Source organism: Peromyscus californicus, unplaced genomic scaffold, assembly GCF_007827085.1.
Source record: "Peromyscus californicus insignis strain IS unplaced genomic scaffold, ASM782708v3 Scaffold_10__1_contigs__length_136768540, whole genome shotgun sequence".
Taxonomy (NCBI): domain Eukaryota; kingdom Metazoa; phylum Chordata; class Mammalia; order Rodentia; family Cricetidae; genus Peromyscus; species Peromyscus californicus.
In genome coordinates, this window is record NW_026294391.1 from 136,689,769 (window position 1) to 136,715,630 (window position 25,862).

Consider the following 25,862-nt stretch of genomic DNA (forward strand, 5'->3'; position numbering starts at 1 on the left):
TCTGTAAGCTTCTTGTACCTTCATAGGCATTTCCTTCTTTAAGTTGATATAGTTTTCTTCTGTGGTTTTGTTGAATATATTTTCTGTGCCTTTGAGTTGGTATTCTTCTTCTTCTATCCCTGTTATTCTTAGGTTTAGCCTTTTCATGGTGTCCCAAATTTCCTGGACATTTTGTGTTATGACTTTTTTGGCTTTAGTGTTTTCTTTGACTGATGAATCTATTTCCTCTATTGTATTTTCAACACCAGAGATTCTCTCTTCCATCTCTTGCATTCTGTTGGTTATGCTTGCATCTGTAGTTCCTGTTTGTTTACTCAGATTTTCCATTTCCAGCCTTCCCTCAGTTTGTGTCTTCTTTATTGTCTCTATTTCAGTTTTCAAATCTTGGACTATTTCATTCACCTGTTTAATTGCTTTTTCTTGGCTTTCTTTAAGGGATTTATTGATTTCTTCCAATTTTTTGTTTGTCTTTTCTTCAAATTCTTTAAGGGTAGTTTTCATTTCCTCTTTAAAAGTCTCTATCATTGTAAAGTCATTTTTAAAGTCTATTTCTTCTGCTTCTTCTGCTTTGGGATGTTCAGGTCTTGCTGATGTAGCACCACTAGGTTCTGATGGTGCCATGTTGGTCTTTATGTTGTTGACTGTATTTTTGCACTGGCTTCTATCCATCCCTTCTTCCACTCCGTGCAAGTGCTGCCTGTGTCTGAGGGAGCCTCTTGTGGTCCAGTTAATACTCTTGGTCTAATGGGAGCTCTTGGTCTAATCTGGGCTCTTGGTCCAATCTGTTCCCAATGTGTGCAGGTTGGGCTTGTGACTCCGGTTTTCACTAGTGTTACAGGGGGCTTTTTTACTTGGCGAGGAGCCAGGGGAAGAGGCAGCTGGCTAGTCCCTGGAGCTCAAGTGTCTTAGGGGAGGGGCACAGGGTGTGCCTCCGGGGCCTAGGGGCTAGGGAGGCGCTTCAGTCAGCAATGGAGCTTATGGAATACAGCCCACCAGATAGCAAAGCTACAATGGGTCCCTGGAGGAGCAAGTCCAGAGATGGGGCCTTACCTGTTCCCAATTGGTACAGGGTGTGCTTATGTATCCGGATTTCACTGGTGTCACAGGGGGCTGTTTTCTTGGCGAGGAGGTGGGGGAAGGGGCAGCTAGCTGGCCCCTGGGGCTCCATTGGCTTGGGGGAGGGGCACAGGATGTGCTCCCAGGGCCTAGGGACTAGGGACCTGGTCTGCCCAGTCCGGGAGATGGGGCCTTACCTGTTCCCAGTCTGTGCAGGGTGTGCTTGTATCTCCTCCTATACTTTTTCTGTTCTACAAAACTTTACTCAAATGGTCTAGCTAACCATCTGTTTTTCTTTACATACAATAGGGTCATCTAATTTCCTTTCACAACTCTGTTTTTCAAGGTATGTAAGGTGCATACCTTGGGCCTGTGATTTATTCTGTAAGTTACATGACCTTCTGTAAGGACATAATTGCTTTCTTTGGTCATCAGCCTGTTTTGACACAGGCAGGTCTGTAATGCATGAAACTTCCTTGTTCTTATTATCCATCCTCTGCATATCTTACATCTAACCAAGTGACTTCTAGCCCAATTTTGCCTTATTTGTATCTCTATTTGGAGCAATGGCAGAATAACCTAAACCATTTCCCTAATCATCTTTACTAACTGTCCTAACCACCTGTATCTTTAAATCATTGATCCAACTTAAGCATCATTGCTCAATAAAAATTATCTTCTTTATGAGCCACAATTAAATTTCCCAGCAAGGAGTGGGATTTTCCCATGAAACAATCACTATACTAGATAGAGTGGGATCCTTTCACATGGTAATCACACCATGCCAAATACAATAGGAACACAACAGCAGCAAGCAGGAGAAAGCACAGTAGAAGCAAGGGGCACTATAGAGACAATTCCCCCAGGGCTTTTGCTCCTCCAGGGACCCATTGTAGCTTTGCTATCTGGTGGGCTGTATTCCATAAGCTCCATTGCTGACTGAAGCTCCTCTGACATGGCCACTGACATTACGGTCTAGTGTAGAATACACACACACACACACACACACACACACACACACACACACACAAATAAATAATTAAATGCCCACCACTAATACCATTTTCTTGTGTAGAATACACACACACACACACACACACACACACACACACACACATACCCCCCAAAACCTATGTGCTATGGTATTTGATAGGAATATAGTAATAGAAACCTTGTCTCTAAAACCATGTTATATAAGGACTGCATTTGAATTGCTTCTGAGTAATTAAGACATAGGGAGCTGCTACTAGCTACACTTGCCTCTTCTTGAGAAGTATCAGCATCTGCTATTCTTAAGATTGTGCATAATTTTTTTAAACTGGCATTCTTGCCTAAAGATGCTATTAGATACCACTGGAATCTAAAAAAAATTCCTACTTTGTAAATCAAGCTAATTAAACATCTATGTAATTTAAAAGGGGGAAATAATTTGTTTTCGGTAACAGTTTAAAAATTGAGATAAGCTAAAACATGTTACTTTAGTGTTTAGCAGTGTAGCAAGGCTAGCAAGTTGCTTCATGATTTTGTTGAATACTTAAGGTAATATTTGAGTGTGTCAGGGCCATTCAAACTCTGGGTGTTGCATCACAGCTACCTTAACTTTAACATGGATCCTCTGTACCTGTGGATTTACTTGCATGCTTGTGTTTGACTTCTTAGGATGTGTAGCTGAATAGACCACCATTTTAAGCATTACAAAATTATTTTTTTCAGATAAACATTTGATTAATAGTTTAGAACAGCATACTCAATAACCTGGTATCTCACAGCATTCTTAACAGTGAAGAATGTTACTTGTACAAATCAGAATCTTTTTTAAAATTTTTTATTTTTTTTAATTTTTATATATTTATGTGCTCTCCAAGCTACATATACACATGTATGTTTGCATGGGTATGCACACACACATACACACATCTGTATCATCTTTATAACAAGAGTGATAGGAAACATTTTTTTTTAATTTTTATTCTCTCATATATTATATCCTGACCTCAGTTTCCCCTCAGTCCTTTCCTTCTAGTCCCTCCCCTCCTACCACCTCTCCCCCTGATCCACTCCTCCTATTTTCACTTCAGAAAAGGGCATGCCTCCTAGGGATATTAACCAAATATGGCATATTCAAGTTGCAATAAGACTAGGCACCTCCTCTTCTATTACAATTGGACGAGGTACCTCAGTAGGAGGAAAAGGGTCCCAAAAGCAGGCAAAAGAATCAGAGACAGCTCTACTCCCACTATTAGGAGACCCCAAGAAGACTACAAGAAGATCAAGCTACACAACCATAACATATATGCAGAGGGCCTAGGTCAGACCCATGCAATCTCCCTGATTGTCAGTTCAGTCTCTGTGAGCCCCTATGAGCCAAGGTTACTGGCCAGATCAGAATCTTATACCAGTTAAATGGTGACAGCCTTACCAATAAACAAGAATATTCTTTTCCATAGCCAGGAAGGGAAACTGCCATAGCAAACAGGTCTCAAAGGTACATGGAGAGAAAATTCTTGAGTAATGAAATGAGGTTTATCCAGATTAAAATACAGTAACCTACTCAGAGCCTTTTTATGTAGACAAATAGGTACATTATTGTTTGCCCGTTACCGTGAACAGATAAGATTCTAATAGTAAATTTCTCTCTGTTGGTAGAAATGTGCTGAGGGACAGTTTCCCTTGCTCTCTTTTAGATCATCATTTTAGAATGTTTTTATCATAGTTCTTCACTCTTGAGTTTTTCTGTGTAGGGCTGGAGAGATGGCTCAGCAGTTAAGAGTACTTAATGCTATTACAGAGGAACTGGGTTCAGTTCTCAGCACCCATATAGTGGCTCACAGCTGTCTCACTATGTAGCCCTGGCTGGCCTGAAATTGGCCATGTAGACCAGGCTGGCCTCAAACCCAGAGATTCATCTGCCACTGTGTCTTGAATGCTGGGATTAAAGGCATGTGCAAGGTAGTATATGTCAATAGTGATGGTTCTTGAGGTTATCTTGTTCTTAGACCTTTCCAGTCTCCCTTTCCCTACTTTTACCATGAGATAAGTACTCTTTGCCACATATTGCTATCACCATACTGTTCTGGCAAAGCATAGGACCAAGTGACTGGACTGAGCCCTCTGAAATCATGTGCTGAAAAAAATATTTCTACCTTTAGGATCATCTTGGGTATGTGCATATATTATTGTGAAAGTCTGACTGATATAATTATTAGAGTTATTATTCTCTTATAATCTGTATTAACTTTTTTCAGTTAAGGACCATTTTCTCTAATCATTTACCTATGTTACTTTTGTAGGCCCTTCTCATATGCTCTAGTCAGTGCACATATCTATAGCATGAATGTTTAGGGATTAATGCACTTAGTTTGGATATGTAATATATACTCATGTAGCAGTTGGGTTTGTGCAAGCCATCCTTTTCACTTTGCACTAAATGAAACCCAGGCTGATACCTTATTACCTGCTGTACTATAGAGACTTTGTAGAGAAAGCAGTTAATTGAAATGTAGCAGCCATATTGAAAAGTATATTAACTGTAAGTGTACAGCTTATAATAATTTACTAGTGTATGCAAATATGTGCATTGAGCCAACATGCAGATTAAGAATTAGAGTATGATCAAAACTCAGAGATGCCTTTCTACCCTCTTCTACTAACTGACTACTCCCTTTGAAAGATCATGACTTATCCCCATGTATTAAAAAGCTATTGGACTAGTTAAGTGCTTGCTTGGTGTGCACAAAGCCCTGGGTTTAATTTTCATCATTTCTGTCTTCGGTCTACTATTGCTATGATAGAACACCATGACCACAATCAACTTGGAGAGGAGAGGGTTTATTTTGCCTTACAGTGCCACTTCACTGTTCATTGATGGATGTCAGGGCAAAAATCTTGAAGCAGGAGCTGTTGCAGAGGCCATGAAGGAGTACTGCTCAATGGCTTGCTCACCCTGCTTTCATATAGAACCTAGGACCACCAGCCAAGAAGCAGCACTGCCTTCAATGGGATTGGCCCTCCCACATCAATCACTAATTAAGAAAATGCTCTATAGGCTTGCCTACAGCCCAATCTTATGGAGGCATTTTCTTTTTTTTTTTTTATTAAGGAATTTTTTTATTCATCTCAGATACCAACCACAGATCCCCCTCTCCTCCCTCCTCCCACCCCTCCAGCCTCCCCCCACCCAACCCACCCTCTATTCCCTCCTCCAACAAGGTAAGGCCTCCCATAGGGAGTTAGCAGAGCCTGGTCCATTCAGTAGAGGCAGGTCCAAGCCCCTCCCCCTGAATCAAGGCTGTGCAAGGTGTCCCACCATAGGTAGTTGGCTCCAAAAAGCCAGGTCATGTACCAGGGATGGATCCAGATCTCACTGCCAGGAGGCCCCTCAAGCAGATCAAACTAACTGTCTCACTTATGCAGAGGGCCTAGTCCAGTCCCATGGAGGCTCCACAGCTGTCGGTCCAAAGTTCATGAGTTCCCACTAGTTTGGTTAGTTGTCTCTGTAGGTTTCCCCATTATGATCTTGATACCCCTTGCTCATACAATCCCTCTTCTCTCTCTTCAACTGGACTCCTGGAGCTTGGTCTGGTGCTTGGCTGTGGATCTCTGCATCTGTTTCCATCAGTCACTGGAGAAAGGCTCTATGATGACAGTTAGGGTATTCACCAATCTGATTACCGGGTAGGCCAGCTCAGTCACCCTCTCCGCTATTGATAGTCTGTAAGCTGGGGTTATTCTTGTGGATTCCTGGGAACTTCCCTAGCAACTGGTTTCTCCCTATCCCCATGATGTCTCTCTCCCTCTATCATGGTATATATTTCACTGCTCTCCCACTCTGACCCTATTCCAGCTTGACCATCCTCTTCCCTTATGTTCTCATCCCCCATCCCCTACCTGCTATTTCCTCCCCATACCCCCAGTTTACTCAGGAGATCTCATTTATTTCCCCTTCCCAGGGTGATCTATGCATCTCTCTTAGGGTCCTCCTTGTTACCCTAGTGCCGTGGATTGTAGTCTGGTTATCCTTTGCTTTACATCTAGTCTCCACTTATAAGTTAGTACATACCATGTTTGTCTTCTGGGTTACCTCACTCAGGATTATATTTTTAAGTTCCATCCATTTTCCTACAAATTTCATGATGTCATTGTTTTTTACTGCTGAGTAGTACTCCACTGTGTATATGTACCACATTTTCTTTATCCATTCTTTGGTTGAGGGACATCTAGATTGTTTCCAGGTTCTGGCTATTACTAATAATGCTACTATGAACATAGTTGAGCATGTGTTCTTGTGGTATGATTGAACATTCCTTGGGTATATGCTCAAGAGTGGTATAGGTGGGTCTTGAGGAAGATTGACTCGATTCCCAATTTTCTGAGAAACCGCCATACTGATTTCCAAAGTGGCTGTACAAGTTTGCACTCCCACCAACAGTGTAGGAGTGTTCCCCTTGCTCCACATCCTCTCCAACATAAGCTGTTATCAGTATTCTTTGTCTTAGCCATTCTGACAGGTGTAAGATGGTATCTCAGAGTTGTTTTGATTTGCATTTCCCTGATGACTAAGGATGTGGAGCAATTTCTTAAATGTCTTTGGGCCATTTGAGATTCTTCTGTTGAGAATTCTCTGTTTAGCTCTGTAGCCCATTTTTTAATTGGGTTGTTCAGTATTTTGATGTCTAGTTTTTTTAATTCTTTATATATTTTGAAGATCAGCCCTCTGTCAGATGTGGGCTTGGTGAAGATCTTTTCCCATTCTGTAGGCTGTCGTTTTGTCTTATTGACCATGTCCTTTGCCCTACAAAAGCTTCTCAGTTTCAAGAGGTCCCATTTATTAATTGTTGTTCTTAGTGTCTGTGCTACTGGTGTTATATTTAGGAAGTGGTCTCTTGTGCCAATGCGTTCAAGACTACTTCCTACTTTCTCTTCTATCAGGTTCAGTGTAACTGGATTTATGCTGAGGTCTTTGATCCACTTGTACTTGAGTTTTATGCATGGTGATAGATATGGATCTATTTGCAATCTTCTACATGTTGACATTCAGTTATGCCAGCACCATTTGTTGAAGATGCTTTCTTTTTTCCATTGTACAGTTTTGGCTTCTTTGTAAAAAATTAGGTGTTCATGGGTGTGCGGATTAATGTCAGGGTCATCAATTCAATTCCATTGGTCCACATTGTGGTGGTATTGTGTTTCCCAAAATATTGTGCACCTTAATAAACTTATCTGGGGTCAAAGAACAGAACAGCCACTAGATACAGAGGCTAGAAAATGGTGGCACTCACACCTTTAATCCTAGCATTCCAGAGGCAGAAATCCCTCTGGATGTCTGTGAGTTCAAGGCCACATTGGAAACAGCCAGGCATGGTGACACACGCCTTTAATCCCAGGGAGTGATGGCAGAAAGCAGAAAGATATATAAGGCGTGAAGACCAGAAACTAGAAGCTTTTAGGTGGTTAAGCATTCAGGATTTCGAAAAGCAGTTCAGCTGAGATTCATTTGGATAAGGACTCAGAGGCTTCTAGTCTGAGGAAACAAGATCAGCTGAGGAAACAGGATCAGCTGAGGAACTGGCAAGGTAAGGTAGCTGTGGCTTGTTCTGCTTCTCTGATCTTCCAGCATTCACCCCAATAACTGGCCTCAGGTTTGATTTTATTAATAAGTACCTTTAAGATTCATGCTACATCTGGTGCCCAACATTCGTGGTACAAATTCACGAAAAAGCTACTTGCCCGAGCTACACTTTACCGGTTGTGGTGGCGCACGCCGGTTGGATTTACTGAAGGAGGCAGAGGCAGGAGGATCCCGTGTTTGAGGCCAGCCTAGGAGGCTTGCTAAGGAGATGCTTTGGACGAGCCACAAACAGTGGCGGTGGGACCATGGAGGCAGCGACTGCTGCTCCAAGTTGCTGGCTGCTTCTCATTGTGTTGGTTACTGCGGTGATGCTGCTACCTGGGTGGAAGAGTTTACTGCTGCTTGTTAGAGAAGAATTGCCAGGACCATCATGTTACAAGAAAGCATCGTCAAAGGTCAGTTTGGAAAAGTTTGGCAAGACAAATAAATGGTGGGGAGAAATTGCTGTGAAGATTTTTCTCTTCTAGGGAAGAACATTCGTGGTTCCGAGAGACAGACATTTATCAGACTGTGATTGCTCCAAACCACAGAGGAGACTCACACACACACACACACACACACACACACACACACACACACACAAAAAAAAAAAAAAAAAAATCTGCAGGAAACCATGACCACACCTAACAGCAACTTTGAAATCTTCAAAAGGATGATGGGACCCCACAACAATGATTCCATATGGACTATGGTAAAGCCATTAAGCTGATTAACACCACGGAAAGATCTGCTTTGGACTACAAACTGCTCAGGACAATTTCAAGATGGCTAGCTGAGGTGATCCAGCCTGACGGACTACTTGAACAAGGACTTGTGACAAGCCCTGCATTTTCTCATTATGCAGCGACTGGACAAATGATACAGGACTTGACAATTAACCCAAAAATTTTCTTTTCAGGATTCCCTAAAGATGTCTTCACCCCTAGAAAGCAGGAAGTAATTTAAGAACATGACGCCCACATTCCCAAGAGGTGGGGTAGGTGTTTTTTCACCGTTTAATGAGTTATGGATATTGTTATTGTTTACTATGGTTGGTTACAAGTTATTGTTAATGGTCAGGAAAAAAGCTGAACAAGGAGATTAGATTCAGAGTTTTTGTTTAAAAAAAAAGAAAAAGAAAAAGGAAAATATAGATATGAGGTAGATCATTGACTCTACTCTGAGAAAAAAGATAAATAATATGATAAATGGGTAGATCATTGAATTTACTCTAAAAAGAAAATGGGGAAGATATAAAAATGACAAAAGGTAGATTATTGAATCTATTATGAAAAGAAAAAAGAGAGAATATGGATATGATAAGATTAAAAAGGGAGATTATGGAATCTACTTTTAAAAAGGAACTACTTATTTTAAATAGGATAAGTAATGAAATTTTTTTGTCTGAGTTTATCAAATGTTACTGGATAATGGATTTTTTTTGTCTGAATCTGTCAAATGTTAGTGGACTAGACATTGTAAATGTAATTCTTGACTGTATATATTGTATATACTTATTAGATATAGTTTTTCTTGTATTAGTTATAAGCTTTTTTTAGTTTTAGACAAAAAAGGGGGAAATGTGGTGGTATTGTGTTCCCCAAAATATTGTGCACCTTAATAAACTTATCTGGGGTCAAAGAACAGAACAGTCACTAGATACAGAGGCTAGAAAATGGTGGCACTCACACCTTTAATCCTAGCATTCCAGAGGCAGAAATCCCTCTGGATGTCTGTGAGTTCAAGGCCACATTGGAAACAGCCAGGCATGGTGACACACGCCTTTAATCCCAGGGAGTGATGGCAGAAAGCAGAAAGATATATAAGGCGTGAAGACCAGAAACTAGAAGCTTTTAGGTGGTTAAGCATTCAGGATTTCGAAAAGCAGTTCAGCTGAGATTCATTTGGATAAGGACTCAAGAGGCTTCTAGTCTGAGGAAACAGGATCAGCTGAGGAACTGGCAAGGTAAGGTAGCTGTGGCTTGTTCTGCTTCTCTGATCTTCCAGCATTCATCCTCAGGTTTGATTTTATTAATAAGTACCTTTAAGATTCATGCTACACCACATGTTGGTTTTTATGCCAATACCAAGCTGTTTTTTATTACTATAGCTCTACAGTAGAGCTTGAGGTCAGGGATGGTGATTCTTCCAGTGTAGCTAGTGTTTTTCTGGTCCTGCCTGGCCCACGGTCAGGACGAATCTCTCTCACCCGCCAGTCCCGCAACTGCTCAGACCCAACCAAGTAAACACACAGAGACTTATATTACTTTTAAACTGTATGGCCATTGCAGGCTTCTTGCTAACTATTCTTATATCTTAAAGTAACCCATTTCTATTAATCTATAAGTTGCCATGTGGCTTGTGGCTTACCACTATCTCAACATCTGCTTGTCTCTTTCCTGAGCCTTCCACTCCAGAATTCTATTCTCTGCTTGTCCCGCCTATACTTCCTGCCTGGCTCCTGGCCAATCAGCACTTTATTTATCAATCAATCATCCACAGCATTCCAGAGGTTGCTTTATTGTACAGGATTGTTTTAGCTGTCCTGGGTATTTTGTTTTTCCATATGAAGTTAAGTATTGTTCTTTCCAGATCTGTGAAGAATTGTGTTGGGATTTTGATGGGGATTGCATTGAATCTGTAGATTGCTTTTGGTAAGATTACCATTTTTACTATGTTAATCCTACCTATCCATGAGCATGGGAGATCTTTCCATCTTCTGACATCTTCTTCAATTTCTTTCTTCAGGACTTAAAGTTCTTGTCATACAGGACCTTCACTTGCTTAGTTAAAATTACCCCAAGGTATTTTCTATTATTTGTGGCTATTGTAAAGGGTGATGTTTCTCTGATTTCTTTCTTAGTCCTTTTATCATTGGTATATAGGAGAGCTACTAATTTTTTTTAGTTAATCTTGTATCCTGCCACATTGCTGAAGGTGTTTATCAGCTGTAGGAGTTCCCTGGTAGAATTTTTGGGGTCACTTATGTATAATATCATTTCATCTGCAAATAGGGAAAGTTTGAATTCTTTCTTTCCAATTTGTATTCCTTTGATCTCGTTTTGTTGTCTTATTGCTCTAACTAGGACTTTGAGTACTATATTGAATAAATATGGGGAGAGTGGACAGCCTTGTCTTGTTCCTGATTTTAGTGGTAACGCTTTGAGTTTCTCTCCATTTAATTTGATGTTTGCTATCGGCTTGCTGTAAAGTGCCTTTATTAAGTTTAGGTATGTTCCTTGTATTCCTGATCTCTCTAGGATCTTTACCATGAAGGGGTATTGGATTTTGTCAAAGGCTTTTTCAGCATCTAAAATGATGATCATGTGATTTTTTTTTCTTTCAGTTTGTTTATATGGTGTATTACATTGACAGATTTTTGTATGTTGAACCATCCTTTCATTTCTGGGATGAAGCCTACTTGATCATGGTAGATAATTTTTTTGATGTGTTCTTGGATTCGGTTTGCCAGTATTTTATTGAGTATTTTTGCATCAATGTTCATGAGGGAGATTGGTCTGTAATTCTCTTCCTTTGTTGCATCTTTGTGTGGTTTGCGTATCAGGGTAACTGTAGCCTCATAAAAAGAGTTTGGTAGTGTTCCTTCTGTTTCCATTGTGTGGAACAATTTGAAGAGTGTTGGTATTAGCTCTTTGAAATTCTGATAGAATTCTGCACTGAAACCATCTGGTCCTGGGCCTTTTTGTTTTTTTGTTTGTTTGATTAAGAGACTTTCTAATGACCATTTCTGTTTCCTTAGTGGTTATAGGTCTATTTAAATTGTTTATCTGGTCTTGATTTAATTTTGGTATGTGATACCTATTTAGAAAATTGTCCATTTCTTTTAGATTTTCCAATTTTGTGTAGTACAGCTGAGCTCCTGTCTCCTCCCACTTTATATTCCTCTCTCTACCCAGCCATATCACTTCCTGTCTCCACCTCCCTAGTGTTGGGATTAAAGGCCTGAGATCCCAAGTGCTAGGATCAAAGATGTATGCCATCACTGCCTAGCTCTGTTTCTCTTTTAGACTGGATCAGTCTTGTGAAGCCCATGGTGGCCTTGAACTCACAGAGATCTGTCTGCCTCTGCCTCCTGAGTTCTGGGATTAAAGGTGTATACTACGACTGCCTACCCTCTATGGCTAACTAGTGGCTTAACTCTGCACTCTGCTCTTAAGGCAAGCTTTATTTGTTAGATCACAAACAAAATATCACCACATCCCTGTGTGTGTAGGGGTTTATATTCAAATCATAATAGTAGGGCTGACAAGATGGCTTAGTGGGTGAGGTGGTTTGAAAGAAAATGGCCCCCAAAGGGAGTAGCACTATTGGGAGGTGTGGCTTTGTTGGAGTAGATGTGGCCTTGTTGGAGGAAAGTTTTTGAAGTATGACCTGATGATTCTCTGGATTTCCTCAGTGTCTGTTGTTATGTCTCCCTTTTCATTTCTGATTTTGTTAATTTGGATGTTCTCTCTCTGCCTTTTGGTTAATTTGGATAAGGATTTGTCTATCTTGTTGATTTTCTCAAAGAACCAACTCTTTGTTTCATTGATTCTTTGTATTGTTCTCTTTGTCTCTATCTTATTGATTTCAGCTCTCAATTTGATTATTTCCTAGCGTCTATTCCTCCTGGGTGACTTTGCTTCTTCTTCTTCTTCTAGAGCTTTCAGGTGTGCTGTTAAGTCACTAGTGTGAGATTTCTCCAACTTCTTTATGTGGGCATTTAGTGCTATGAATTTTCCTCTTAGAACTGTTTTCATAGTGTCCCATTAGTTTGGGTATGTTGTATGTTCATTTTCATGGAATTCTAGGAAGTCCTTAATTTCTTTGTTTATTTCTTCCTTGACCCAATGGTGATTCAGTTGAGCATTATTCAGTTTCCATGAGATTGTAGACTTCCTGTAATTTTTGTTGTTGTTGAAACCTAACTGTAAACCATGGTGGTCCAATAAAATACAGGAGGTTATTCCAATTATTTTTGTATCTGTTGAGATTTGCTTTGTCACCCAATATGTGGTCAATTTTAGAGAAGGTTCCATGGGGTGCTGAGAAGAAGGTATATTCTTTTGTGTTAGGGTGGAATGTTCTATAGATATCTATTAAGTCCATTTGAGTCATAACATCTGTTAGATCCCTTATTTCTCTGTTAAGTTTCAGTCTGGCAGATCTGTCCATTGGTGAGAGTGGGGTGTTGAAATCTCCCACTATTAGTGTGTGGGGTTTTGTTGTAGTTTAAGCTTTAGTAATGTTTCTTTTACATATGTGGATGCCCTTGTGTTTGGGGCATAAATGTTCAGAATTGAGACTTCATCGTGGTAGATTTTTCCTGTGATGAAATGTAATGTTCTTCCCAATCTCTTTTGATTGATTTTAGATTGAAGTCTATTTTGTTAGATAAAATAGCTATACCAGCTTGCTTCTTAAGTCCATTTGACTGGAAAGTCTTTTTCCAACCTTTGAAGTAGTGTCTGTATTTGAATTTGAGCTGTGTTTCTTGTATGCAGCAGAAGGATGTATCCTGTTTTCTTATCCATTCTGTTAGCCTGTATCTTTTTATAGGCAAATGGAGTCCATTGATAGATTTTAATGACCAGTGTTTGTTGATTCCTGTTAACTTTTGGTGGTAGTGTGTGTGGTTTTTCTCTTCTTTGGGATCTGTTGCTGTGGGGTATCTATTGCCTATGTTTTTGTGGGTGCATCTAACTTCCTTAGGTTGGAATTTCCCTTCTAGTGCTTTCTATAGGGCTGGATTTGTGGATAGGTATTGTTTAAATCTGGTTTGTCTTGGAATGTCTTGTTTATTCCATCTATGGTGATTGAAAGTTTTGCTGGGTATAGTAGTTTGGGCTGGCATCTGTGGTCTCTTAGTGTCTGCATAACATCTGTCCAGGATCTTCTGGCTTTCAGTCTCCATTGAGAAGTCAGGTGTTATTCTGATGGGTCTGCCTTTTTAAGTCACTTGGCCTTTTTACTTTGCTGCTCTTAATATTATTTCTTTATTCTGTATGCTTAGTGGTTTGATTATTATGTGGCGAGGGGATTTTTTGTGGGGGGATCTAGTCTATTTGGTGTTCTATAGGCTTCCTGTATCTTCGTAGGTATTTCCTTCTTTAAGTTGGAAAGTTTTCTTCTATGATTTTGTTGAATATATTTTCTGTGCTTTTGAGTTGGTATTCTTCTCCTTCTTCTATCCCTATTATTCTTAGATTTGGTCTTTTCATGGTGTCTCAGATTTACTGGACGTTTTGTGTTATGACTTTTTTGACTTTAGTGTTTTCTTTGACTGACGAATCTATTTCCTCTATCGTATCCTTCATGCCAGAGATTCTCTCTTCCATCTCTTGTATTATGTTGGTTATGTTTGCATCTGTAGTTCCTGTTCGTTTACTCAGATTTTCCATTTCCAGCATTCCCTCAGTTTGTGTCTTCATCATTGTTTCTATTTCAATTTTCAGGTCTTGAACTGTTTCCTTCACCTGTTTAATTGCTTTTTCTTGATTTTCTTGGCTTTCTTTAAGGGATTTATTGATTTCTTCCAATTTTTTGTTTGTCTTTTCCTCAATTTCAAAGGGATTTTTTCATTTCCTCTTTAAAAGCCTCTATTATCTTCATAAAGTTATTTTTAAGGTTGCTTTCTTCTGCTTCTCCATTGTGATATTCAGGTCTTGATGTTGTAGAACCACTAGGTTCTGGTGGTGCCATATTGCTCTTTATGTTGTTGTATGTATTTTTACACTGTCATCTATCCATCTCTTTCTCCAATAGGTGCAAGAAGTGCCTGTGTCTGAGCAAGCTGCTCTTGGTCCACTCTGTTTGCTGTGCCTGTGTCTCAGGGGCCCACTATTGATTCAATACTAGCTGTTAGTCTAATTGGAGCTGGGGGATTCTGTATCTCAGGGAGCTGCTCTTAGCCCAATCTGAGCTGTCAGATTTGGTATCTTGGGGAGCCATTTAGGTCACAGGTGGATGGGTGGGTTTGGGGTAGAGAGTGGGTCTTACAGATTGCAGGGTCTGATGGTGGGTTTTGGTGAAGAAACTTGCCCGCAGGAGTCTTCCCTGCTGGCCAGCAACTAAGGCAGCCTGGAGGCATTTTCTCAATTGAGGTTCCTTCCTCTCACATATCTCTGGCTTGTGTCAAATTGGCATAAAACCTAGCCAGCACAACCACCTAAACCAGGCAAGGTGGTACATGCCTATAATCCTGGCATTTTGGAAGTGTAGCCATAAAAATCAGGAATGTAATGTCCTTAGCTTCATAATAAGTTCAAGACTAGCCAGTACTAAATATTAAAAATTTTTTCACCCTGATAGGCCTTTCTACCTATGCAGCAATCCAAATCAGACCGAATTAGAAAAGGCCCTGGTTTAAAGCATTCCCAGGTGATTCTCTAGCCTCCCAGAGAGGAAACGGGGATGAGAGACCAGAAAACCATGTGTCTATTTTCTGGGATTCAGTTTAAATACCCCATGGTATTATGGGTCTTGGGCATCTCTGGGGGAGGAGCCATGTTTGGCATTCTTTGAGGGGGTGGGTTTGGGGAAAGAGATGGGGCATGGGAGTTAAGGTGGCTCTTCTACCAGAACATTCCAGACTCTTTGGGTATATGGATGCCAGGGTGCCAGGGGTTGAGGTGGAGCCCCCACCAGAATATTCCAGACTCTTTGTGTATAGGGACACTGGTTCAAGTCTGGCTACTTCCTGCAGGCATGGGGTGACGTGGGGAAGGGGGAGTCAGGAGTTGGTGGGCTCACATTCAGCAGCAGGTATGAGTGGAGGAGCATACAGTTAACTGTCATCCTGGTATCTCTTTCTTGAGGAAGCAGAGGAGGCAAGTTTCTAGGCAAAAATAGATTATTAACATCTGCCCTAGTTGTTCTACAAAGATGAATGCCCAGGGCAGAAGAGCAGATAGGCCCTTCAGTGGGACATCTTGGAAAACTGGAGGGTGGAGGGTCCCAGCTGCTGGACAGACCATGTATCCTGAATAGGTGCCTACTTGAGCCTGGAGAGATGGTACCAGCATGGATATCCCAGGAGCTTGGCAGCTAAGGGGGTGGTGAGGGTCACAGTATAAGGTCCTGTCCATTGGGGCTCAAGAGACTTAGGAGCTAGCTGTTTGAGGAGTACTCTGTCCCCCAGGAGTGGGGCAGGATCAGGGGCAATTGGGTCTATTGGTGTTGGAGCAGGGAGATATATGTCAGCATGTGAACAAAGAAGGGACCTTAGAACGGAAAGGTAGGGGAGGTACCTGGCCAGTCGGGGAATTTGGGCTGGGAGGTGGTGATTGAGGAAGAAGGGGCCTCCTATAAAGGAGCTCAAAAGGGCTCAGACCTGTAGGAGAGCATGGGGTGGCCTGGAGGCAGGTAAGGGCAATGGGGAGAAGGGAAGGCCAAGATAACCTGAGTTCAGTGGAGAGCTTGGTGAGCTGTTGTTTGCTGAGTCCATTGGCCTTCTCAATCATTCCTGAGCATTGTGGGTGATAGGGAATGTGGAGCTTCCAGGAGATGTTGAGAGCTTCTGATAGGAGCTCCATGACATTGCCAATCCTCGCCGGGTTTGTGTCCTTAAAGCTGGTGCAGAGGCTGACATATCTGGAGAGCCCCCATGAATGGACCTGTGAAATACTTAGGAGAGAGTGAGTGTGGCCCCAAAGCAGTTGAGAATATCATGACCAAGCAGAGGTGCAGGGCAAGCAGGTATGACTGGAAAAAGAGTGTCAGAAGAATTGCCCTGCAAGAATGCAGGGAAGTATCAGGGTCCTAAGTGGGAAGGAAAGAGTCCTGTCCATCCCCATGACAGAAATTGGTAAGGGAACTGTAGGACCTGAGTGAGGTGTCAAAACAGAATAGTCTGTGTCCAAAAGAAAGTCAATGGACTTACTCACTACCTGCAGTGTCACCCTAGGCCTGGAGAGGACAATGGGAGTCACCAACTCTAGGCTGCATCAGTCCTCTGTCAGTCTTAGGAGTTTAAAGGCTAGAAGAGTTTCAGTTGCTGATGTTGGTGAGGCTGGACCTCTGTGGTGTGGCATAGAAGATGAGCCCACACAGGGGCATTCGGATTTCCAGTGCCCAGGTTGTTGGCAGACAGGGCATGGCCTCCTGGGCAGCTGGGGGTCAGGGCAATGCCATGACCAGTGGCCTTATTGGCTGCATTTGAAGCAAGCTTCTGGTGGAGTTGACTTGGATTGTGGTTGACTTCCCTTGTCCCCTTTGTGGGGGCCCTGGTGGCCTCAGGGCAGCTGCTAATGCTTGGACTTGAAGCATAACCTTCTGTTTCAGCCTTGTCTGTCAGGATGACTCAGCTATCATTAAAAACTTTAAAAGCCATTTTCACCAATTCCTGTAGGGGAGTTTGGGGACCCTCCTCAGCCTTTTTTTTTTTCTAATATCTGGCACTGACTGAGAAATGAAATGGGTGGCCAGGACCTTGGCTCCTGCTGGGGAGGCTAGGTCAAGACAAGTATATTGAACCATGCTCTCTTATAACTGGTTTAGAAAAATGACCAGGTTTTCATCAGCTAGCTATGTAATCTCTCGGAGCTTATCAAAATTTACAACTTTGTCTGAGATCATTTTCATACCTTGAGATATGATTGAGTCAACAAACCATGAGGTCTCTTCTCTGGGGACTCGAACAATTCCATTGGCTCCAGGTACCTCTCAGAGAGGGCAGAGGAGGGCAGGAGTCTGGTGAAATCAAGTATGAGAAGAAACCATGAAAAATTCAGGAATGTTAGGCCAGTGTGTAGACCAGGATGTAGGTTGAGGCATTGGGGGATTGGGGAGTGAGGTGGGGGAGAACAGGAAGGCAGGTGAGGAGGAAGAATTTAGTCTTCAACCTTTGCCCTGGAGGGGGAAGAAGTGGGAGGGGTAGATAGAAGGAGGAATGTGAGGAATGTTGGCCACTGAATGGAACATGTGGCCCCATAGGAGGAGGTTGGGTAGGTAGAGTTCAGGGGAAGTGGAGGAAGGGCCAGTGTCTCTGGCGCCATGGTCAAAGCAGAATTTTCAAGGTCCCAGTTCCCAGATGGGGGGAATCTGGAGGCGCAGTGACCCTAGCCAACAAGACTAGCGCTGTGAGACACTGGCTGCTGCAGGGAGAGCAAGAACCCAGAACTCAAAAACCATGGGCATAGGGCAGTTCTGTCCAATTATCTCCAAGCTGACAAAAATTTTCAGGATTGCAGAGGATGGAAAATTGTAAGGTTCCCTCAGGACGCCATCTTGATTGGTTATTTAGGTGATTTTTTATTTGTGCTGAAATGTGGTGATATTTTATTTGTGTGTTAATAAATAAAGCTTGCCTGGAGATCCAGGGAAAGAGGCCAGCCATTTTAAGTAAACAAAGAAGTCAGCCAGCACGTGCCCTTAATCCCTTAGCAGGCAGGGTCTCCATGTGTTCAAGACCACACTAGGGAACAGAGCCAAGCTTGGTGACACACACCTTTAATCCCAGTACCAACCATAGAGACCTGGAGGTCTAGACAGACAGACAGTGACAGAGCTGTGTGGGAAGAGGAAGTGAGGTAGCTGGGCTAAGAGTCAATGAGAGGGCAGAAAAGCAAGACATATAAGCCTGGGTAGACAGGAAGTCACTCTCCTTGGAAGATGCAGAGTTGGTGAGGTGAGGTTAGCTGGTGGCTTTCTGTATTTCCCTGATCTCTCTAAGGCTTTAACCCAAATTTCTGGCTCTGTGTTTTTTATTTAATAAGACCATTTAGAAATTCATTTACATTTGGCGTCCAACTGTGGGGCAGGAATTCATAAAAAAGCCACTTGCCTGTGGCCTTGGGGGCCCCAGCTCCACCGGAGCTGCACACTGCAAGTGGCCAGAGCTGCAAGAAGCCAGAGCTGCATGCTGACAGAGCTATGCACGGCCGGACTGCTTGTGGGCTTACAAAGCTCCTGGCTCAGGCCTGGCCCGGTTGCACGGCTCAGGCCAGAGCACGTGGCTGGACTTTCGTTAGATTTTTAGATTTTTTTCTCCCGGTGGGTGGTAGCCCCCCCCCCCTCTCTGGATTCCCATTTCGGACTGCCACCACACTAGGTAGCTGATTTGAAATTCCCTCAGACTTCTACTGTTCTACACAGTCAACAGACTTGGTAAGTCAATTAAGGTATCTTAAAGGGTGAAATTAGTTAAAAGAGAATCCCCCTCCATTAAAAAATGGGAAACACTTTTACAAGGGAAGAAATTTGGTCTCTGTTTGATAACACATTAGGCAGTCTGAAAATGGAACAATTAAATGAGAAAATAATTAATGTTGATGGGATGTATGTAACATCAATTATGAATATTATTTGTTTAATCATTTTTATTTTAGCATTTAAAAGGTTGGTCAATTTAACTGCAAAGATAAAAGCTTTAGAAAAACCTGTTAAAATGAATCATAGAGAAATTCAGACCCAGATAGGAGAATTTAAAGGTGAACTTAACTCATGATTGACTTTAGAAAAACCTGTTAAAATGAATAACAGAGAAATTCAGACCTAGACAGAAGAATTTAAAGGTGAAATTATTTCAGGATTGATTATGTGGTTACAAAGAGAAAGCCTGTTTTCAAACAACCAAACTTAATTTATCTAGTAACCTTACAGGAACTACCTGCTCAAGGGCATGTACAAGCTAATTGGACTCCAGTGGAAATGCTAGATTTAAAGAGATTTAAAGAAGCTATAGTATCATATGGCATACATTCTCCATTTGTAAAGCAGATGTTAAACTCATGGTCAACTTGTAATAGAATTATCCCTCAGGACTGGAAAGAATTAATTACAGCTGTCCTAGAGGCTGGAACACAATTACAATAGAGAACATGGTTTAAAGAGGAGGCTAAAACAATATAACAACGTAGGACTAGAGGTATGGAAATTTCCCAGGATCAGCTTCTTGGAGAAGGCAAATGCACTGATATACAAAGACAATATTTATATAATAACCAAACCTTAATTCTATGCTGCATGGCAGCCATGAATGCATGGGACAGAATTGAGGAAGCAGGGAAGAAGATTGAGTAATTTACAAAAGTTATACAAGGCCCAAAAGAATCCTTCACAGATTTCTTACAAAGACTGTCTTCAGCAGTAAATAGAATGATACCAAATTCAGAAGCTAGACAGATAATAATTGAATCTTTTGCTTTTGAGAATGCAAATGCAGCATGCAAAAGAATAATCAGGCCATTAAAGGCCAGATCAGCACCCTTGGAGGATTGGATCAGGGATACAATTAATATTGAGTCTCATGACCATGACATGTGGATAGGAGAGGTAATTTCAAAAGCTTTGAGAAAAAATAACCAGATGTTTTGGTTGTGGTAAATAAGGTCATTTGAAAAGGGAATATAAACAGGGCATTTCTAGAAACAATGTTTCTTCAAGGAACAATGGCAACAGAATGCCCTTCCCTTCTGGTTTATGCAGAAGGTATGGCAAAGGCAAACATTGGACTAATGAATGTAGATCAACAAGAGACAGACAGTGTAATCCTTTGCCTCTGCCCTCGGGAAACTCCCAGAGGGGCCTCATGCAGGCCCCCACAGCAAACTCAGTTCAGTCCTGCCCTGCCATCACAGAAGAAACCCCCTCTCAGAGCCATTAAATAACCAAATGCCTATTGGAATAGACCAGGCTACTCAGGGTGATAGAACAGCTGTAGCAGAGAGAACAAGAAATTCAGGAGAAACCATAAAGCAAATTTTTTGGCAAACTTCTATAAATGAACAAAGACCAAAATTAAAAATACAAATAAATGACATTCCCTTGGAAGGTTTAGTAGACACAGGTGCGGCTGTTACAATAATTGCACCAGAATTTTGGCATCCAAATTGGCTTCTTCAGGAGGTAAATATTCAGCTGTTAGGGATTGGAACATTATCTCAAGTGAAACAGTATAAGATGGCTTGAATGTATAGGTCCAGAAGGACAGAGAGGAAAATTAAAGCCATATGTAGCTAATATAGCTATGAATTTATGGGGCCGTGATCTATTACAACAATGGAATACTCAGATTAACATTCCTCCAACCTCAGAAACAAACCATAAACTAACACATGTTTCTGATTGAAATATTAGGAGGTATTATGAAGAACGGTCACCATCCATCCAGATTGTACAAGAACAAGGCACAGCACCTGCTGATCTTTCAAAGACATCACCAGCTCTACCTTTAAAATGGTTAACAGACAAGCCTGTATGAGTTCAGCAATGACCTTTAACAACAGAGAAACTGCAAGCTTTAAAAGAGCTGGTACTAGAGCAGTTAAATGCTCAACATATTGAAGAATCAACCAGTCTTTGGTATTCTCCTGTATTTGTTATTAAAAAGAAAGCTGGTGACTGGGCGGTGGTGGCGCACGCCTTTAATCCCAGCACTTGGGAGGCAGAGCCAGGCGGATCTCTGTGAGTTCGAGACCAGCCTGGGCTACCAAGTGAGTTCCAGGAAAGGCACAAAGCTACACAGAGAAACCCTGTCTCAAAAAATCAAAAAAAAAAAAAGAAAAAAGAAAAAAAAGAAATTTGGTAAATGGAGAATGGTAACAGACCTAAGAGCAATTAACAAAGTAATTCAGCCAATGAGCTCTCTACAATCTGGAATTCCTTTGCCTACTCTGTTACCAAAAGGATGGCCTCTTATAGTTATCAATTTAAAAGACTGCTTCTTTTCAATACCCTTAAAAGAAAAGAACAGAGAAAGATTTGCATTCGCAGTGCCTACTTATAATAATTCTCAGCTCATCAAGAGATATCAATGGAGCGTTCTCCCACAAGGAATGTTGAATAGCCCAACCCTGTGCCTGTATTTTGTAGGACAGCCATTGGAAGAAATACATAAACAATTTCCTAAATCTATGATTTATCATTACATGGATGATACTTTACTAACTGACTCAAATACAAATACTTTAGAAAGAATGTTTGAAGAAGTAAGGAAAATTTTGCCTTGTTGGGGATTACAGATTGCTCCCGGAAAAAATACAGAGGAGATTGTAGTAATTATTTAGGATATAAAATAGGACTACAAAAAATTAGACCCCAAAACGTGCAAATTAGGAAAGATCAATTATGGACTCCTAATGACTTTCAAATATTATTCAGAACATTTCCCATCTACAAACTGTTGTTGGGGTAAAAAATGATGAACTGAGTAATTTGTTCTAAACCTTAGAAGGTGACAAGGACTTAAATAGTCCAAGAGAATTATCAGCTGAAGCTGATAGAGAATTGGCTTTGGTGGAAAAGAAAATACAGGAAGGACACTTGGATCATGTGGATACAAAGCTTGATTGCATTTTGGTTATTTTACCCTCTAAACATTCTCCTACAGGAATTTTAATGAAGAGGGAAGATATTATATTGTAATGGCTATTTCTACCAAATAAACAGAGTAAAAAATTTAAAACTTATGTGGAAAAGATCTCTGACTTGATTTTAAAAGGGAAATTGCGACCTCATCAATTAGCAGGAATAGACCCATCAGAAATTGTAGTACCTTTAACTAAGAATGAAATTGACAAATTGTGGGCAGAAAGTGAACCTTGGCAAAGAGTTTGCAGTAATTTTTGGGGAGAGATTAACAGCAAATATCCCAAAAGCGATAGAATTGAACTTATAAAGAGAGCTGATTGGATTCTGCCTCGAATTGTTTGGGAAACTACAATATCTGGAGCCTGTTCATTTTATATAGATGCCAACAAACAAGGAAAGGCGGGTTACAAATAAGAAAAATTTATGTAAAGTGGTTCAAAGTCCTTATAATTCAGTTCAAAAATCAGAATTGTATGCTATTCTGTTGGTATTAATGGGTTTTTCAGAACCTCTCAACATAGTTACTGACTCTCAGTATGCTGAAAGAGTGGTATTACATATTGAGACTGCAGAATTTATCCCTGATGCTTCAGAATTAACTTCACTATTTATTCAATTACAAGATACAATCAGGAAAAGGAGTCATCCTTTATGTATAACTCACATCTGATCCCATACTGGTCTGCCAGGCCCTCTAGCACAAGGCAATGATGAGATTGATAAATTATTGATAGGAAATGTGCTGGAGGCCTCAGAATTTCATAAAAACATCATGTCAATAGTAAAGGTTTAAAAAAGTATTTTTCCATAACTTGTTAACAAGCCATGGAAATCATAAGGAAATGTCGTCCTTGTTCTTTTTACAGTCAGATTCCCTGCCAGCAGGATGTAACCCTAAGGGTACTCAGAGGAATGAAATCTTGCAGATGGATGTGTTTCACTTTGTAGAATTTGGAAAATTGAAATATGAACACCACACTATTGATACTTATTCAGGATATCAATGGGCAACTGCTTTGAGTTCTGAAAAAGCTGATTCTGTAATCACTCATTTGCTAGAAGTTATGTCCATACACAAATTAAAACTGACAATGGTCCAGCATATGTCTCTGGTAAAATGAAACATTTGATTGCTTATTACAATATAAAGCATATTACAGGCATACCACATAATCCTACAGGCCAAGCAGTCACAGAAAGATCAAATCAAACTGTAAAGGATATGCTAAATAAACAGGGGTAATAAAAATCCCCCAAAATAGATTACATAATGCTCTATTAACTTTGAATTTTCTCAATGCTAATGAGAAAGGAACAACAGCTGCAGAGAGACATTGGATAATAGAAAAAACTACAGAATTAAATCAGCCTATATAATTTAATGATGTGCTGACCTCAGAATGGAAACCAGGATATGTGTTATGTTGGGGATGAGGTTTTACTTTTGTTTCTACAGGAGAAGATAAGATGTGAATACCATCAAATTTGATAAAGGTTCGATTTGAACAAGAGAGACCTCTTAATTAGAAGACCATTCAATTTAAACTAACTTATAACACTAACAAATGCTTTTCATTTAATCAGATTTAACTTGCCAAAAGGGAACCTCCCCAAAGTTAGGCTTGGGGAAGGGTTTTTGTTTCATTTTCTTTTAGGAAAATGAATGCTAAGGAATCTGAAGAACACTGGACAAATGAGACATCTGAAGAAAATGCGCAAATCATCTAGAAAAAAATGTCCCAAGAAAAAGAATAAATTGGCCTATTGGTATATCACATATAAAATTTCATGAGTCTTCCTAAATGTTTGTTTCTGCTCTTCTCTACAGACACTTAATACAAATGGTCTTTTTGTAGTCCCAGTTCAGTTAAAAATTAAAGCTGGCTTTGGAGTTGGAGCATGGCTCTCTCCTTCTCTAAACCTAAGGATGTTGTTAAAAGGAAAATGCAAAATCTCTGTATCATGTCAGAAGAAAGAGCCATCTGATATGGGACAGAAGAAAACCAAAAAATTAAGAGACTATTCTATTGCCACTAATCTCAGTTCTTTGGTTCTATTTTGATTCTTTAAACTTTTCTTAAGGTATGAATTTTATATCAAAATTTATAAGATTAATATATATATTCTAAACTTTTGTTATGATATTAATGGTCATATAGAGTACGAACTCATTCTAGAAAAAAGGCTTCATTTAGCTGCCTATACATGTTTTTTGTGTTGGAGTCTCTATCAGTTTTCTGCAGGGAATCATGACCAGGCCTAACAGGGAATTTGAAGTCTCCAGAAAAATGATGGGGCCCTACAATGAGGATTCCACATGGACAATAATAATATCACTAAGCTATAAACACCTCCAAAAGATCAGCTTTGGACTACAAACTGCTCAGAACAATTATGAGATGGCTAGCTGAGATGATCCAGCCTCACAGACTATTCAAGTGAGGACTTGAGATAAGCCCTGCCCTTTTGCATTATGCAGAGACTGAACAACAAATGATACAGCTATCACTCTGGAACTTGACAATTAGCCCAAAATTTTCAGGATCCCTTAAAGATGCCTTCACCCACAAACAGCAGGAAGCAATTTTAAGACCACGACGCCCACATTCCCAAGTGGTGGGGCGGGTGGTTTATGGTCTTTCAATGGGTTTTGGGTTTGGGATAATTGTCATTATTTAGGATGGTTGGTTACAAGTTGTTAATGGTCAGGAAAGAAGCTAAACAAAGGAGATTAGATTTAAGGTTTTTGTTTGGAAAAAAAGGAAAAAAAAGGATGTAGATAAGAGGTAGATTATTGAATCTATTAAAAAATAGATATAGACGGGCGGTGGTGGCGCACGCCTTTAATCCCAGCACTCGGGAGGCAGAGCCACGCGGATCTCTGTGAGTTCGAGGCCAGCCTGGGCTACCAAGTGAGTTCCAGGAAAAGGCGCAAAGCTACACAGAGAAACCCTGTCTCGAAAAACAAAAACAAAAACAAAAATAGATATAGAAATGATAGAATAAAGGGTAGATTATTGAATCTATTCTGAAAAGAAAAAAGAGGATGTAGACATGATATAGATTATAAGGTAGATTATTGAATCTACCTTTAGAAAGGCAACTAACTACTAGTTTTAAATATTTTACATTGGATTGGATTTTTATATATTGTATACAAATTATATATATTGTTACAAAATTTGAGATTGAGATTGTTAGAAAATGCTGTTCGTATATTTCTAAGCTTGTTCTGGATGTTGTACCTATACAGTTCATTTAACAATGTAATGCAATTTGCTAATCCTTGAATGTTGTTATTACCAACTATTAGGATATAAAGAATTGAAAGTTAGACATTCATTTAGAAATGTTAGAAAGAAATGTAATGTTATACATTACAATCGAACTTGTAGTCATATTAGGTGTGCTTTCAGGTTCAAGCACAGATATATTTTAGATAGACAGGTCATCTTCAAACCCTTCAGAGATCTATAAAATATGGCATTTAAAATGTTTTAATAACATAGATTTTTTTTAGATTTTTTTTCTTTTTTTATGACAATGAGACATGTCTGCTCCTAGCAGCACCAATCTATTTCAGAGAAGATATGGGCATTGAAGAAACTGCATATGGAATTAACTTTCATTGTGGCAAAAGTTAGCTACTGGGCAAGAGTGCTCTTACATCGACTGCTGACAGTATGCTATCCAAAATGGACAAACAGGACACAAAACAAAGAACTACTGATCCTTGCCAAGACAAGTGTGGTTGTGGCTTTAGCAACAGGCATCCTCTGAGGCCAGGACAATCTGGCACCATCGCTGAAGTGACCTTTGCAATCCGGAAAAGGTACAGTGCCGTTTTCTTCGAAGGCAGCTAAACAGGCAGTGGACCGATGGCTTCTGG

At 40.4% G+C, this 25,862-nt stretch overlaps 1 protein-coding gene and 1 non-coding gene across 5 annotated transcripts in view; one reads left to right on the forward strand and one right to left on the reverse strand.

Annotated features, from left to right (window-relative positions):
- Positions 1–25,862, forward strand: part of Vamp7 (vesicle associated membrane protein 7) — a 63,703-nt gene that overhangs the window by 33,571 nt on the left and 4,270 nt on the right. The window contains exon 7 of one of the 4 annotated variants that reach the window (XM_052743085.1): positions 8,583–8,660. The exons of 2 other annotated variants lie outside the window; for them this stretch is intronic. In XM_052743085.1, the coding sequence (XP_052599045.1) occupies positions 8,583–8,624 (42 nt within the window). In that variant the 3' untranslated portion in view covers positions 8,625–8,660. The remainder of the gene's footprint in view (positions 1–8,582; positions 8,661–25,862) is intronic. One more of the 4 variants, XM_052743094.1, reaches the window with a different exon arrangement.
- On the reverse strand, positions 3,422–3,551 carry LOC128118165 (small nucleolar RNA SNORA24). Its single transcript, XR_008221034.1, has one exon. It is a non-coding gene; the product is annotated as a small nucleolar RNA SNORA24 (small nucleolar RNA).